The following is a 16,031-nucleotide window of genomic DNA, read 5'->3' as shown; positions in this document are numbered from 1 at the left end:
TTGGACTTTTGTCAGTGTGTGTTAGAGATGCTGCTCAGTGAAACTCTAACTTTTTTTTTTAAAGGTCAAACCTTATTTGACTCAAAAAGTGTCTTTAAACAGAAATGGCTTCTGTACTCAGCCAATCGTGTGAGAACATTCTAAGTTTAAAATTTAAGGGCTTTTATTTTATTTTTGCTTGAATGGAGATGAAGCGATTTCAAAAGGTTTCTTTACTCTGCTGGGGTTAGTATTAGTGAAGCAATAGAATATTTAAGTACTTGCAGTGCTACTGCTTTGATTTTATTTTCTACCTGGCATTATTAGGTATTTTTTTCAGCTTAGCAAATGTGTAATTGGAAACATGAATGTCTTCAAAATAAAAAAAAACACCCAACCTATTGTGTCTGATATATTTCTGCATGCTGCCCATCCATATCGCATTCTTGGTTTGAGTAATATGCTTGGGTGTTAAGCAAACTATTGTTTAGAATTATGCTTCGGATACACTAATTTTCAGTGAGCTATATAAAAACTAGGTACTACATGAGAGAATATACTACAGTGTTTTGTATTTTTATTGATTTTATGAATCATGGTGTAGCACCGTTATATTTCTCATACTTCATGAGTGACATTTTAATATGAATGTGAGTACCAAAATATTGCACCATTGCATTGTAAAGTACATTCTCCTTTAGCGTCATTTACACTGAATAAATAAAATAAACATGACCTGAAGTAGTTTCCCTTCTAGTCCAGATTCTGATTACTCTCATTGAAATATTTGAAGATGCTTTTGCATCAATGCATAAATTTAATAATTTTCCTTTTGTCTTCACACATTTCCTCTGTAGCTGTCTGTTGATGCTTGAACCCCAGTGTTGTAAGCAAATTAATTCTCACAGAAATCATTCCTACTGTTTATGACTTGTTTCAAAGAACACAGATGCTTTGTGGACCTCATTTGCTTGTACTTTTGAGATGATACTTGTAGATTCAAAGATTGTGTTTTCTGAAACTATTTTTAGAACAAAGATTTTAGTTAAACCTATTGGAGCTCCAGTAAGCTGCATTGAAGGTCATGACGTGAAGGGGTTAAGATTGCTTGTGTTTTATAAAGTCAGGAGCTCTTCGTCTGCCAGAGCTGCTGTTACTGGATTACAGAAACCCTTGGCATGACGAGCACCGAGAACAGAAACAGAAACTGTATTCTAAACTGCCTCGCTCTCCTTCATAGAAGCCAGTCACAGCAGACAGCTGGAGAAGCTAACAATTGAATTAATCTTACCTTCTTTCATGTCACAACTCACATAGGAAAGAATTTCCACAATTGGGGTCATATAACTGTGACTTTGTCTTCTTCCACTTCTTAAGCCTTTTTGTTAGTATGGTGTCTGCCAGGGGCTGCGCAGTGTTATGGCTGCTATGTGGCTGTGGTGGATCCCCAAAGCCATTCATCTCAAAGATGAATGTGAAACTGTGAAACATATGTGCATGGTATTTAGTCAGGCAGTATTGCAAGTAGATTATGCTCTCTCTGTATAAAATTTTCCAACATAGAGCAAAATTTAATTTGTTTGTCAGGATGAGATTAAGTGGAATGTTTAACCAAAATTTGAGAATGAGACTAACCTCTCCCACGCCAAAGACTGAATTTCATTTTGTGGAAAATTTTTGAATGTTATGATTTATTTATTTTTAGTAATTTCTATTTACAGAACACTCTTGTAATTTTTATGTGCTTCGGGATGTGTAGCTGGGACTATTTTTGTGCCTAAACCGCCAAGTGTATGTAAGAATATATATGGAATGCACATAATCAAGTCTGCTAAGAGCAGGCAAAGCTGTTTGTTGTTCAGGGAAGCATGATGTTATGAGCAAGTAGAAGTGTGTGCTGCAACAACAGAAATAAACACCATAGTTTTTCTAGTTCCCCACACAGCATTTAATGGGTATGAGGCAGTTTAGTAATGATATCAGGGAACTGATACATCTGTTAAGAGAAATTCTTTCTGTGCACCATAAAATTAAATGTAGCATTGCCAAGCAATATAGCAAGTATTCCTGTAGTCAATTTTTGCAAACTAAACATAGTAAAAAGATATTGTAAGAAAGTGGTACTGGAAACATATTCAATTAGGAACACACTGTACTTGATGGAAGGATTACAGCTGACATTTATGGTGCTTTATTTTTTCTACATTAAGAATATACTGTGTATTGTTAGCGGACTAAAAAGTATATTTCACATTGATGTTGAACCTTATAATTCTAAATGAATCCAAAGTACTAAAAAAATCTATATGGCATATGTTCTGTGGCGCTACTGAAGCACTATTAACAGGTTGTGAGGCAAACAAACACTATCTGGAATGTTTTGCTTGCATCAGGGAAGAAAATTTTGGCCAGACACACTAACCTTTAAGTACTATACTTTTGAAAACTTCCAGCACCTTTAAGGCTCGCTCAGAGCAGCTATAGAGATTTTTCATTACTTTGATTTCTTGAAGCACATGACATTGTGATGGGGCTCATACGGCAGAATACAGAGCGCACTGATGCAGAATCATTGATGTTTGATTTGTGACCACAGTGGCACTGCTCTGTAAGAAGCAACTGAGGATCTATATTTCATCTGCCTTACTACTCTTTACCTGTTACTACCCTGTGAGTTCTCTATAGGAAAATAGCAGAGATGGGGAACCGGTGGCAGAAACTTACGGCAACGTTGTGCATACTTTCTAGATATGAGCTAAAATGCTTCTGTGGTTACACACATACGTAAGAACACAAGTCAGCCGTATGGTCTAATAAGCTGTGACAGGGATGTACTCCTTGTCTTGTAGTTTAAGAATTTAGGGGTTAAATTCTTCGTCACTGTGTAAATTGATTTACATTTACTAATTGACATTAGCAGAGAGTGTGGTCCCTTGGGTTTCTCAAATGCTCTTGGCTCAGCCAAAGATTATACACACAAAGATTATATTTGGTTTTCTGCCCTCACTTGTTAAATGCATACTTTATTAAATGATATTTTTGTAGTTAACACTGTTCTGAAAAAGTGCCTGGCAGGTTCAGATTCTTAATGCATTTTCCTCACTGGGGGGTTGTAAAGCTTAATTGTTCATAACGTGTAGAAGCTTGAGATGAAAGGATTTCTGTAAAAGCAACATATTATGATGATTATAAGGCTGATGGTGATGCATATCACACCTGCTGTCACACCAGCTTGAGCAATCTCTGCCTTTAGACTGAAATTTCTATGTAACAGTGAGAACAATATTGCTTTTCAGTGCTTCTTTTTTCCCCATTGAAAAATCTGGTGGCTCTCTCAGATAAATCACAATACTTAAGTTTATTCTCTTTTCTTCTGGATGAGCCTTACACTTCAGGATAAAACTTATTTGGTGAGGTTACTTTAGGTAAACCATAGAATCATAGAGTGGTTTGGGTTGGAAGGGACCTTAAAGATCATCTAGTTCCAACCCTCCTGCCATGGGCAGGGACACCTCCCACCAGAGCAGGTTGCTCAAAGCCCCAAGATGAACATGTCTTTTACCACTGGGAAAATTAAAATAATTGCTAAAAATCTAGTTGGTTGTGGTTTTTGTTGTTGGTTTTTTTTAAGGAAACTCTGCTTTTGTGGTAATATTTTAGCTACTGAAATATGTTCTGATTTAAAATGCAGATAAGCACTGAAATTAATTGTCCTATGAATAGTTATTTGCATTCTCTTTTTAATCCAACAAAGGCAAAGGTCAGAAGAAGTGTAGAAGAGTGCAAAAGTTATCCAGACCTAAGAGAATAGATTATTTAGTGTGATATGTTCTGGAAGTTTGAAAATCTCTTCCCCCACCTCTCCACCTGTCCCTTCATTGTTTTCTTTGTTATTCTTTCTTTCCTTTCTATGAACTTGGTTTCAATGAGCCAGAATGCCCTGGGGCATTGCTGATGGGATACAGGGCTTTTAATCTCTTGATTACCTTCTTGGCAGTGTCTTTAGTGAATTCAAACCTTTATCTGTTAGGGACTGCAAGGTAGACTGGATTCTGTAAATTGATATTAACTCTTAATTCTGTTCCTTAATGGAGAAACCTCTCTATCTAACATGGCATCTTCCTTGGTAAAGAGAGAAGGTTGGATGGGTTTTGTGGATGAGCTCTGAAAGCTTCAGGTCCTGAAGTCCATCCTGTTATGTAGTCAAAAAACTCTGATCTCTGGAACTGACAATTCCCATCCTTCTGGTGTTGGTCAATAGAATGCAGTCGTGCTTTGAAAAAAGTGTTTTATTTTGGGTGGAGTGTCTTAGGAGAATGAGTGAGATTTAAAAGAAGATGTAAAAGCCTATTAGAAAATGTTTTTAGAGGTACCGCTGTAGCTGTTACTTGCAGTGTATCAGAAATAGAATATTAAGACAGTGATAGGTAATACCTGAATTTTAGTGTGCTTCTTTAAAGATACACTGCTTAAGATATTTTAAAGTCTTTAGAAGTTGTCTTTACATATTCTTGATCCAGACCAGAAAAACCCATTGCCATTTTGTTTGCTATTTTCTTCTTCTCCCTTCCAGTAATGTCATCGTAAGATAGCTAAATGCTATCAATAATTCATTGATTTACTATTGCATAGTTTGTGTAGCTATCAAAACAAGCGTCTGTTTTCAGTTTCAATTGTTATGCTTGCAATAAGTTGCTTTTTGCAAGTTGTGACAATAGACCAGGCAAAGGAAAATGCTTCTGTTGTGCTTCTGGAACATGTTTCTTTATCTTTAAATTAAGATTGATTAAGCATGACTGATTTATAAAGAAACTGAGCCACAGTATGTGGAAGCAGGTCAGAAGCTTCACATCCTCTCTTTCTTGCTTTGTAAATTTCAGTTTGGTTTTACAGCTTTTACCGTTGAATTGAATTTTGAAAGATGATGTTTAGTTGGTTTGTGGAAGAAGTATTCTGTGCTATTTTGTCATGCTTAGTATTAAGTTACTAGACAGACAGCTGCAGTGGACTTAAAATGGTGCACTAAAAATATTGAAGAGTCTAGCCTTGAGGAAGCAGGGCAGTAAAATGGCAACAAGAATATTTATTTAGCACACAATCATTTGGGGATGCAAAAGATGCTTTCAAAAGTGTAATATATCACAGGACAAATTTTATTATATGACTTCTGGTTCTTACTGCTTCTATTGATCTTTTTCATACACATTTTAGAAAATTGTCACATATCTGTCTTCAGAGCCATAAAGTAAGCTTCACATCAATAAGTGTTTCATATATGTCTTTTTACCAATAAAGTAGAAAGGCAAATTCTGTCCATTCAGTATGCTTTCTGAATTAATTTAATAAAATACAGCTTGTTTGTTCATTAGGAAAGATTTTAGGTGAGAATATATTAATCAAGGTGGACAGCTCAAAATTCAAAAGTATTTTCCATAATTGGGATAATAAAAAAAAAAGTAGTATTTATTACTGTGATTCGTTGTACTCATTTTAAGGAGTTGATATTTCATTTTTCAAGAAAATGTAGCATCTCCAACCCAACAGCACTTGAGCTCACCCTGAAAGCATCCAGATGAAGAGCTTGCTTCTTGAGTACAAACAAGCACAACTTGATTGCATATTAGTCAAGCAAAACACCAAGCACTAAGAGAATTTAACATCATATAGCAGCACAGAAAGGACCCGCTGGTCTGAGTTCAGTGCCTTCTGAGAGATGTGCTGTCCTGGTTTTGCTGGTATAGAATCATAGAATCAATTTTTCTATTCAGGAAAGCTGCATTTTTGAGAAGACTGCAGTACCCAACTTGGTGAGAAAAAAGTTGATAAGACACTTTGGTTTTAGTTTGTGGCCAGCCCTGGCATGGGGGTTACCATAGTGATCAAGGTCTTTAGTAGCTTTGAGTTAGCCAGGTGCAGAAGCTAAAAGGGATGAAAGTCAGGGCAGCTGACCCAAGCTGGCCAACAGAAGTATTTTGTACTGTAAACGTCATGCTCACTAAATGGAGCATGGAATGGAATGATCGTCATCGCTGGAGGGTCTTGCTTGTCGTTCTACTCCCATGACATACTCTCCTGTTGTGACCATCAAGCTTTTATTAGAGCTGTGGTGCTCTAAGTGCTTGACAGGTAGTGTTCACTGCTGGGAGTACCCAGCTTATGACCACTACATGGTTTGAGTCTAACTTTGTGTACTTTATATTAGAATTAGTGTAAATATTACTGTGCCGTGCCTCCCAAATTTGAAAGAATTCCTTCATGTTTTTCTGAGTGCTTTGAAAAAACACTATCTGCAAACCTGAATTTCGGGGTCATTGGTCAGCCTTAGTTCTAAGTAGCAGTTTTGTACTACCAGGATTTGGAATTTTGAATACACTAGGCAGCCATTATGCTAATTACATTTGTAAATTACCTCTAATATATGAAATCTCTAGAAATATAAATCAGGAATAACAACTTCACAATGAGCTATTAGAAGACATTAGATGTATAGTCTCTTCCTGAACTGAACTAACCCTCATACAAATAACATATAAAATCTGGAGCATAATTTAGGTTGGAAGCCACTCAAAAAGGTGGTGAACTGCCCAGCTAAGGATTTGTCTTCCAGTCACAGATGTGTTCACATCCTGATTGCCAGGCTGACCCACACTCCCCTTCCTGTTCTGATACATGAGATAAAAACTTTCCAGGACAGCTCTTTTGCCCGAAGTGCCTTCCTGCTAGATTTGTCCTTCTCTGACTCCAGCCGCCTGGAAACGGACTCCAGTGGCATTTGGCAGACTTTGTGTTTAAATAAGTCACACCCTGTATCCAATGGATGTAGTTCACTGAACCAAGAAGAGTTTTGTACTTTTATAGATGATAGCGTCACACTTGAGTACAGAGGAAAAGAGCAGAACCTCTACTGCTCCCTTATTTTCTTTGTCTGCTTTCTCCTTTCTTTCTCAGCTGTCCTCTAAACCTGCCTCAGCAACTGGTGTCTGATTATTCTGGTATTTGGCTTACATAGTTGGATTGTTACCAACCATGACCTTGTGCGTACTTGGCTGAGTAAATTCAATCAGCTAATAAAATTGTGGTCTTTCCATCAATTGATTATCAAATTGCTTGCATAGTTCAGCTAGCCCATCTCTTTTCCAAAGCTGCACATTTTTGTTCACCCAGGCAGGCTGTGCTTGACCCCTTCCTTACCTTTTCATGAATGTCCCTTTTTTTCACTTGATGTGTGTATATGTATGTATAGTCTTTGAGTCTGGCCAAATACCAGTGGACTTCATGGACATTTTACTGACCACCATGTGGAAAATAAATCAATAAAAAAGCATTTCAAAAGTACAAGAAAAGCCAGTATGACTTTCTCTCTTATGCTGCCCAGCATAGTAGTCCCAGACACCTGCTGATTTACAAAGTGAACAAAGATGATGCCAAGAGAGGACGGTGCTTGCTGAGACAGTGACCAGGTAGAGCTGGAGTTTGCATTTTGGGTAGGGAGCAAAGCACCTGCCACGAGCACCTGTAAAGGATGGATTTGCCCACCTTCTTTTTCTCCCTAGCTCTCTGTACCAGTCCATAATCTTTGAGTAAGTAAAGGTGTCAGGTTGAAGGTCCCTTTGAATTTCAGTCTTCTAGAAAACTGCTGTAGGTTTAAATACACAGCAGCATTGCCAGTGGACCTGCTGCTGGATTTGATCATGAAGTACAATTTATGCTCTTCACTATAGCTACTTAACACCCACTGAAGCTGACACCTGTATGCGAGGGCAGCTACCAGCTAGTTTGGGATGAATGGGAGCACCCAGTGCTTTGAGCCAAAATGCAGAAAGGCTGCGGGTTACATCACTGCTGTCTTATACGCTGTCTGAAGGACACGGTCTCACCTTGAGCTGCATTGCAGATGCCACTGCAGAACAGGCTAATGGCTGCTCTGCACTCTGCCATTGCCCTGACAAGCTGTGGAGTACCGTGCTGACAGAAACAGGCTAGTGGTTGGCTTTACCTGTGATAAATTGAACGCAATACAGGAGTAGGTGTGGGTTTGGCCGATATAAGCACATACTCTGACACTTCACTTATTCTCAGATGGGAGACAGTGAACCCTAAACAAATGAGGTGCTTTCATTTTAATTGATTTTCTTTTTTTGAAAAGTAATGGGCAGATAGGATAAAGGAAAAAGGAGGGAGTAATAGTCTATTATACCTATGGTTCAATTACAGTTGGTCATTTTATATGTCTAGGGTAACATTGCAGTGGGTGATGTTTAGCTGTAAAAGTGAGGATTATGCTGTACCAGGGCAACATCAAGTTTTTGTTTTTCTTTTAATGGAAATATTTGTATATATTGTTAAATATAAATGTTTTTATCATATTTTATAATAATTACTGTGTTACACTTGGAAGTAAGAGGTATTTGTTCAACATGAGGGTTCCAAGCTGTAGTACCTGCTTTCTTATAGCAGCACTGTACTGTACTGTGCTGCCATACAAAAAGTTAGAATAATCAAGGCAATTTCTTCAGCTCTCTAGGAAAAGAGGCTGGAACCCAAACTGTCCAGCTTTCCCTGAATCTTGTAAGCAGAGGGGCTAAAGAGAGACTACAGTTTTCAGTAACAGACAGCACAGAATATTTGTAGTTGCTGTTAGCATGTCTCCCTTACATGGGCTTTGTTCACATTATTGCCTACGTCTAGAGTAGAAGAAAAGGAAACTTATGAACTTCCGTCCTTCCTGAGGATGTCTTTAATGGCCTCCTTGGGAGAAGAGATAATTAAATTTAACTGGGCAAAGGAAAAGAACCTGTACCCCATAAGCAGCTTGTGCATGTCCACAAGCATGGTAACAAATTTGTGGGTACTTTCATGCTGTGATTTGTGGAGCTCTCCAGTGAGACTCTCCTGTCTCTCCAACATGATCACAGAAATGGCGTATCCAGGAGAATTATCATTTTGGCTGTTTCCATTCTCTACAGATCTATTGTCAAAGAGTATGTGCATAAAAAAAATAAAACTCCTCCACAGCAAAGAAATTGTCTATTTGGGAAAGTTCTTTGTATGAAAAAGGCTTTTATTATTTTGTATTTTTTAAAATAAAACCTCTATTGCAAATTCAGTAACCATTCTCCTTTTTAACACGGTTGCCAGCCTGCAAGTAACTTCAGAGGCAGGTTCTATTTATGGGAATACATTAGCAAAATACAATCCAGCCATGATGTATCTTTCTTGTGTTAACTTTCTTTGAATAGGAGGGATTATGTGATCGAGGTTTTTAACTGCTAGTTCTGTGGTACTGGTGAGTGTCACATCTTGCTGTCTCCCCCAAAACAGAGTTTTGATTTTGAAGGGTCTAAACCATGGTGAAAGTCTTAGATCCCACAGCCCATAAGACATATAACAAAGCATAAGCACCAAAGTGGGTACTTTCATGAGAGCATGGGCACCCCAGTTGATTTTCCATTCAGTCACTGAGCTACTCCCTGTTGGGTCCTCTTGTCTACAAGGCATAGGTACAGAAGTGATGTAAATTTTTTCCTTAATTAATCTGTTCTGCTAAGGGTACGAAGGAAGAAATCTCTTGTTGGAAATGAATGAATTTTGATAAAATGTTCTAAAAGGCAGAGGCAAGAACTATTAGAGAAAATAGTTCAAATAAGTGAAGTTTGGTAAAATTGCTAGCAATTGAAACTGACTTCCTATTATTAGAGGTATTGAGCATTCTTAAAATTCAGAGTAGTGCTATCAGTACTACATATCATAATGTGAGCTCTTTTTCTAGCAGTTAAGGAAAGTAGCCTTTAGACAAACATTTTGATTTTGTAACTACATTCTGAGATGTGTGGTTTTGATGCTCTCACTTCCTGCAAGCTTACAATGCAGGGATTAGAGGTTTTTTAGAAGAACCATCTGGGGAGCAGCAGGATAATTCTGGCACTCTTCTATGGGGTTTTCTTCTCTTGCATAAAAATATAAGAATGAATCACGGCCTTCAAATCCACCAAAGCCGTAGCAACAAAGACAAGCACAAGTAGTCTGTATTGCAGAGGATTTTCAGCTTCTACAAAAATTGAAAAGGGGAGTTGAATTCTTTCCTTCTGCAGCCATTGCCCAGCTGCTTTCCCAACTCCATCCTCCCTCCAGCATCCATATAACAAGATAGTGCCTTCTCATGCATTGTGCAGTGCAGAATCCCTTCTTACAGCAATCTGCAGTACAGCAATTCTTCAAGGTATCCCTGTACAGATATTGGAATTTTAAACTGTTAAAATGTGACACCTAAAGGACAGAGGAATTTCAAAATGCTTGACAAGTGCTAGCACATTTGGGTATGCATGCAGGAGCTGTGTTTTGATATGGATAGGTAGAAAGGAATAGGATATAGTGAGATTTTTGACCCATTGCAGGCATCCCCATCTTTCTCTCCCAGATGTGAACAGCATGCTTGGCTCTGCCTGTAGATGTCAAGACTTGGCTACTGCACTGGCATAACACAGTTTTTTCCCTAATGGGAATATTTTTTAAATGACCAGCCCTGTCTTATAAGCATTTTGCTGTTAATAATCTTAAAGGAGAAAAGAAGAAAACACCACCTTAGTGCAGACCTAGGAATATAACTTATTTTAAGAAGCACACATTTCACATTAGTAAGTTGACGACATCAGTTATGGTGGCAAAGAAAGTGTGTGAGAGATCTGACTGAAGATCTCTTACCTGCCTATCCCCACCAGCTCTAATGACCTTGAATGGACATGCATAATTTCTACAGAAAACAAACTTTTTTTTTAATGCCCCTTATGACTTCAATTTTAAGACCCCTGTGTTCTTTCCCAGTGCAATAGGTCACATACTGTCAATGAACTATTCACTTTTTTGCCAATGTTTTTCTTTTTTTGCCCTTAATATATGCTCTGCCAGAAACTCTAATTCTTCTGATGTCAAGCAGAAATGTATTGCTACTTCACAAAAGTCTCTGCTTACTCTCAATTTCAAACCAGAACAAATGTAGATGTAGGCTTTAACTTGCATCTTTTCTGAGAATGCTGAGAGTAGAAATGAGCAAACATTCTTTCAAGAGCTGCGGAGGGAATCTGTTGAGTCTCATGATGCTTTTCATTTATTTTCCAGCTGTATTTCATACTAGCACTTTCAGCTTTCTGCACAGTTATACTTTTCTGCAAATATTTATATGCAAAAAAGCACAAAATGCTACTCTTAAACTGTAGTTCTCTTTTTCTCATAAAGTAGAAATTGACTGGTTTCAAAAGAGCTGTATTTCAGAAGATTCCCATATGGGGTGTGTGCGCTGCTGAGCAGCAAGTGTTACTGGGCAAGTGTGCTTTCTCCACACCACAGCCTTGCGCCAGTTGCAGGGCCGTTCATGATATTCTACTACCATCTTCTCTCAACCACTTTAACGTTCTTCTCCCCATGTTATCCTCCATAAAACAGTATGACATCCTATAAATTAGATATTTAGAGTAAGGCAGATCCATCTATTGATTCAATCAAGAGATATGATGATGTGCTCTTTTGCCTGTAAGTAGTTAACAATTACAAAAGATTCTTTTTAATGCTTAGTACTTTATTCACTTTATTTTCCTTTTTAGTGCATTGGAAAATAAATCTAAAACATTTCTTCTGTTTTCTAGCACTTTAAGCCTTTTCATAGCATTTGTAACATCTCTTTGCCAACACTCCATCTGTGATTTTAGCTTACAGGAAACACTTTGCAATTCTGTTATTAGCTTAGATGCAGAGAGCTGCTGTTTAAATATTAATTGTAACTTCCCTCATAAGTGCAGTCAAATCCACTGAGTAACTTGTGAAGTTCAATAAATATCTAGGAGATGGTGGGAAGTGTGTTGTGGGTAAGGCCTGCTCTTCGTCTTAGCAAAGGTCTTACTGGAGTTAACAGTGCAAAATAGATCATGTCCTGATGCTTGCAGTTTCCTCTTCTTGCCTCAATTACCCTCCTTGTACATGCATAGCAAAAAAGAAAGAAAAAAGAATAATGTTAAACTGCAAGCATCCTTCTTGCACAGTTAGTAGGCTTCATGCTAAACCTGCTATAAGTGAGAGGACCACTGCACAGTGCTCGCAAGAAAAGATGCGAGATCCGTCGTTTGTTTCAAATCCTAGTTACCGGACAAATGCACTTCTAAAATGCTTGTGCTTTCCTTTGTCAAGAATCACACCTCAGTAGAGGCATTGTCTTGTGATTGAGCCCTTCTCTGTTTTCAGTCATGAGTCTCCCTCTATTTAATTTCTTGCTTCCACAAAATGTACTTTACACTTAAAAATAAAAAATAGGAAAATATGATGTGTTCACAGACATTTCAGTAAAGTGTATTTGAAGGAAGTGAGAAACAAAGTAGTTAACACTATCTGATCAGCCTGTTTTCTGTGGATCACTCGAGCATTGTAATTGTAATACTCCTATTGTGTATAATTGAAAGATCAGACTCATTAAAATTGTACGTTGTATTTTCCCCTCTCTTCTTCTTCCAGATGGTTATTAATCTTTTATTGGTGAGGTGATTTGCCTATGGTGTAATCTGAGATTTGTCCTCATGTCATTTAAGTGAGTTCTCTTTGTGTTTGCAGGTGGACTGAATTTTAATATGTTGGATTCTATTAACTGCTTAGCATGTGGATGTTTTTCTTAGTATCTTGCAAATGTATAATATATATTTTTTTTAAAGGAGTAATCACATATCCCTTTTATTTTTTCAGCATTCTGTGAAGAAGGGTGCAGATATGGTGGAACTTGTGTAGCCCCAAACAAATGTGTCTGCCCTTCTGGATTCACAGGAAGTCATTGTGAGAAAGGTAAAGCTTTACTGAAACATACATTTTTCTTTGGTAATGAGATATATGATATGCTGAATTAAGAAATAATTAATTTCTATTAATTCATTCTGCTTGATATTTTGTCTTCATTGAAGATATGACTGTTCCATAGATGCCTTTTTGCTAACTGAAAGCTAATCTTAAATTAAACATGGCAAGTTTTAGACAATTGGGGATGTATCTACTTTTGCTTCCAGTGGACACTTTTAGTTAATTAGAGGGAATGGCAAATGAAAAATATTTACTCCACTTATTTCCTGTGCTGCAAACTCAAGGTTTCCTTGTGCTTTTTCTGAATCTGTTGCGCAAATTAGACCACAAATTATTTGGATGCTTGCTTTTCACTTAGTTATTGAATTCTTAAGATTTTATTTGTTTCTAGGTCACCAAGGCCACCAATTTTCATAGAATCATAGCCTATTAAAATATATCTTAGTAGTAGTGAATTGATCCTGCCTTTTCACAGATTTTTTTGCATTCCAAGATTTGCTTCTGGCAGTCTGTCATAGGCCCATCTTTCGGTTTGTTTCGCAAAGATCTGGTTCCTTGTCTACCTTAACTGAGAAGGAAGGGATCGTACAGAATTCCATGTAGGACTCTTATTAGATTCTTTATGCAATAGATTTGGGATTTTATTTTGGTTAATATTTATTGAGATTGTATTTCACTTAAATGATAAGGTTTTTTTGCATTTCTTGTTTATTAATAAAGCTTTTGCACTTGCCTTTCCTGGTTGAAATAAAGTGGAATGTTAATGCAGGTTGCATGATGCTAATATGGATGAGATTATAATTGATGATGTGTTTTTAAGGAAGAAGAAAAGAAAAAGAAACCAAAGAGATAACTGTTAAAGGATAAGTTAAATCACTGGAACCACTTGTTACCCAGATATTGTTCAGTAATTCGTGCGTAGCAGTGCCTGATTAATACATGACTGTTCTGTTATAATACATAGTAATTTAAGCCCAGTTGTCAACAAATCTGCTTTGAGTAGCTTCTGGAAACTGCTAGAGCTTTTTATGGATGCATTCAGATCACTGCTTACTGAAATCCCATAGTTTCTAGTTGTCAGCATTGTTCTAATTATTTGGGAATGAACTAGGACATGAATATTTTCATATCATCTTAAATAAATTTACTGCATTCTTTTTTCTGGTAGTCTTTGGGTTATTCGTTGTAAATCAAAATGAGCTTCCAAGCCCCTTGACATTCAGCAGTAGGTGCCAGCAATACACATGGGGAAGTAATACAAGAAGTACCTGCCTTAGAGCCACTCCTACCATAGCTCTCCAACCTCTAATCCTGCTAGTTACCCTCTCCCATGTATAGTGAGCTCTTTCCTTTCCAAAATGTCCATTATTCAGAGAAAACTGTACTTTCAGCGGATTGCAGGATATCAGAGATACGTCCTACGTATGTGAAAATATAGTACTGCAAAACCAGTACCTGCATTGCCCAAAGGTGCTCTGCATACCCAGGGATCCGGTGGCTTTAGGGCAGCTCTCAGCTCAACTGTCTGTGTTTCTTTCACCCATGAATCTTAAAGCTATCTTTTTTCTTATAGCTGAAAAGGGACTTTCAAAACTAGAACACGAAGTTCTTAAACTGTTGAAGCAGTGGTTTAAAATTGATAAATAGATGACATAACTGTTGTTGACTCCTATGTTTTTCATGTCTTTTGTATTGTTTTGATCTAAAATAAAAGTTAGCACACCAAGTAAAGGTAACATGGCAGGCATGGTACTCCCATTATCAAGAAATTTAGAGGTAGATGCCAGAAGGAGTTAGCTTCTGTGTATAAAATTTGTACGACTTGAACCAGAAGGAAGTTTTTTTTTTCCTTGGAGATGTATAGGATTTACCAATATGCTACAAGTCAAGCTAATGATGGTAACTTTGAGAAAACTCATGTGCAAACTGGTTTGAGAATGACTGCAGCATTGCACATGAGAAGTCACATTTGAGTTGTGTTAGGGGGTTTGAAAACTTCAGCGTACGTACCTTATGTCATATACATATTTCAGTGGCTAAATGCATATCAGATCTATATGAGAGCAACTTCAGCTATCGGAAGGTACGTGTTGTGGAAAAACTAAATGTTCAGGGTAGAAAGCTGCAGAACAATCTTTGAAGCAGGCTTCCCTTTGCTTACCTGCTTACTTCTCAAAGATGTAGTGCTGTCAGGAAAAGGAAGCAGTTCAGTAACACCTCCCTCGTAGTCGCACTGCAGTTTACTGCAGTGTTTTTAGAGGACATCTAAAGTATTCAAAAACCATGTTTGTTTGGGTTTTTTTTCCTGTTGTCTATAATGTTAGAAATAAGCACTTTGTTCTATTTAACATATGGTAGCACTCCCTCAATCATTATGACATAGACCAAAGACGGTGAAATGGTGGGACATCACTTTGAATCAAAGCTTAAATGTTCCTGGTAAAATCTTGTCTGATGGAAGCTCATGGTGAACTGATGCATCTCACAAGTAAAATGATGTGTTTTGGTAATGTATTCTATTCGCCACAGTGTATTTAAAAACGTCCTTCAAACCGACAACACTGCAATTCCTTATACATTATTTGTGAGCCAAAAGGACTCATCACGGGATAAAAACAGTATGACCCAAATTGGCTTTGACATCATGTAAAGGGTAAAATGAACCAGTAATTAGCAATGTTGTTGAAAAGCAGGTGCATTTACTTCTGAATATGAATCATATGTTACTCATCGTTCCTGACTGCCTGGTGGAAATGATGATATTAGTTAAATTAAAAATTCAGCGATATTTGAGAAGGGTAGGATTTATGTTGATAATTTACTCAGGTGAAATTAAAATACACATTTAAGGCTTATGTACAAATACATAATTCAACATGCTGCTAAGAAGAATTACCTCTTGCCAGTTGCTTTGCCTGAAATGAGAAATCATTGTAACAGTTGAAGGGCTGCCTTTTCTTCATGAAGTTAAACTGCAAATTGATATCCAGAAATACTGTCAAGTAATTCCTCCTTCCATCCATTCTAAGAAGCTTGATGCTTCTTACAGAATTTTTGTTGTTTTCTATTTAAGATCAGATTCTATCTTCTGATCAATTGTTTGTTTGTTTTGTGTTTAGCTGGCCAGGGCTGAAATCAATGATCTCTGTGATCGTCATCATCTGTGATCATACTTAACACAGTTGTGATACCTGTGCTAGAAAGTTTTTTAAATTAGAATT

At 37.3% G+C, this 16,031-nt stretch overlaps 1 protein-coding gene across 1 annotated transcript in view; it reads left to right on the top strand.

Annotated features, from left to right (window-relative positions):
- Nucleotides 1-16,031, top strand: part of LOC104538590 (protein kinase C-binding protein NELL1) — a gene marked incomplete at its 5' end in the record, with an annotated part of 109,251 nt that overhangs the window by 31,100 nt on the left and 62,120 nt on the right. The window contains one exon of the mRNA XM_010181844.1: nucleotides 12,703-12,798. Within this exon, the coding sequence (XP_010180146.1) occupies nucleotides 12,703-12,798 (96 nt within the window). The remainder of the gene's footprint in view (nucleotides 1-12,702; nucleotides 12,799-16,031) is intronic.

The sequence above is a fragment of the Mesitornis unicolor genome, unplaced genomic scaffold, assembly GCF_000695765.1.
Source record: "Mesitornis unicolor isolate BGI_N332 unplaced genomic scaffold, ASM69576v1 scaffold7773, whole genome shotgun sequence".
Classification (NCBI taxonomy): domain Eukaryota; kingdom Metazoa; phylum Chordata; class Aves; order Mesitornithiformes; family Mesitornithidae; genus Mesitornis; species Mesitornis unicolor.
The sequence above is the reverse complement of the archived record's forward strand: the minus strand, read 5'-3'. Positions and strand labels throughout refer to the sequence as shown.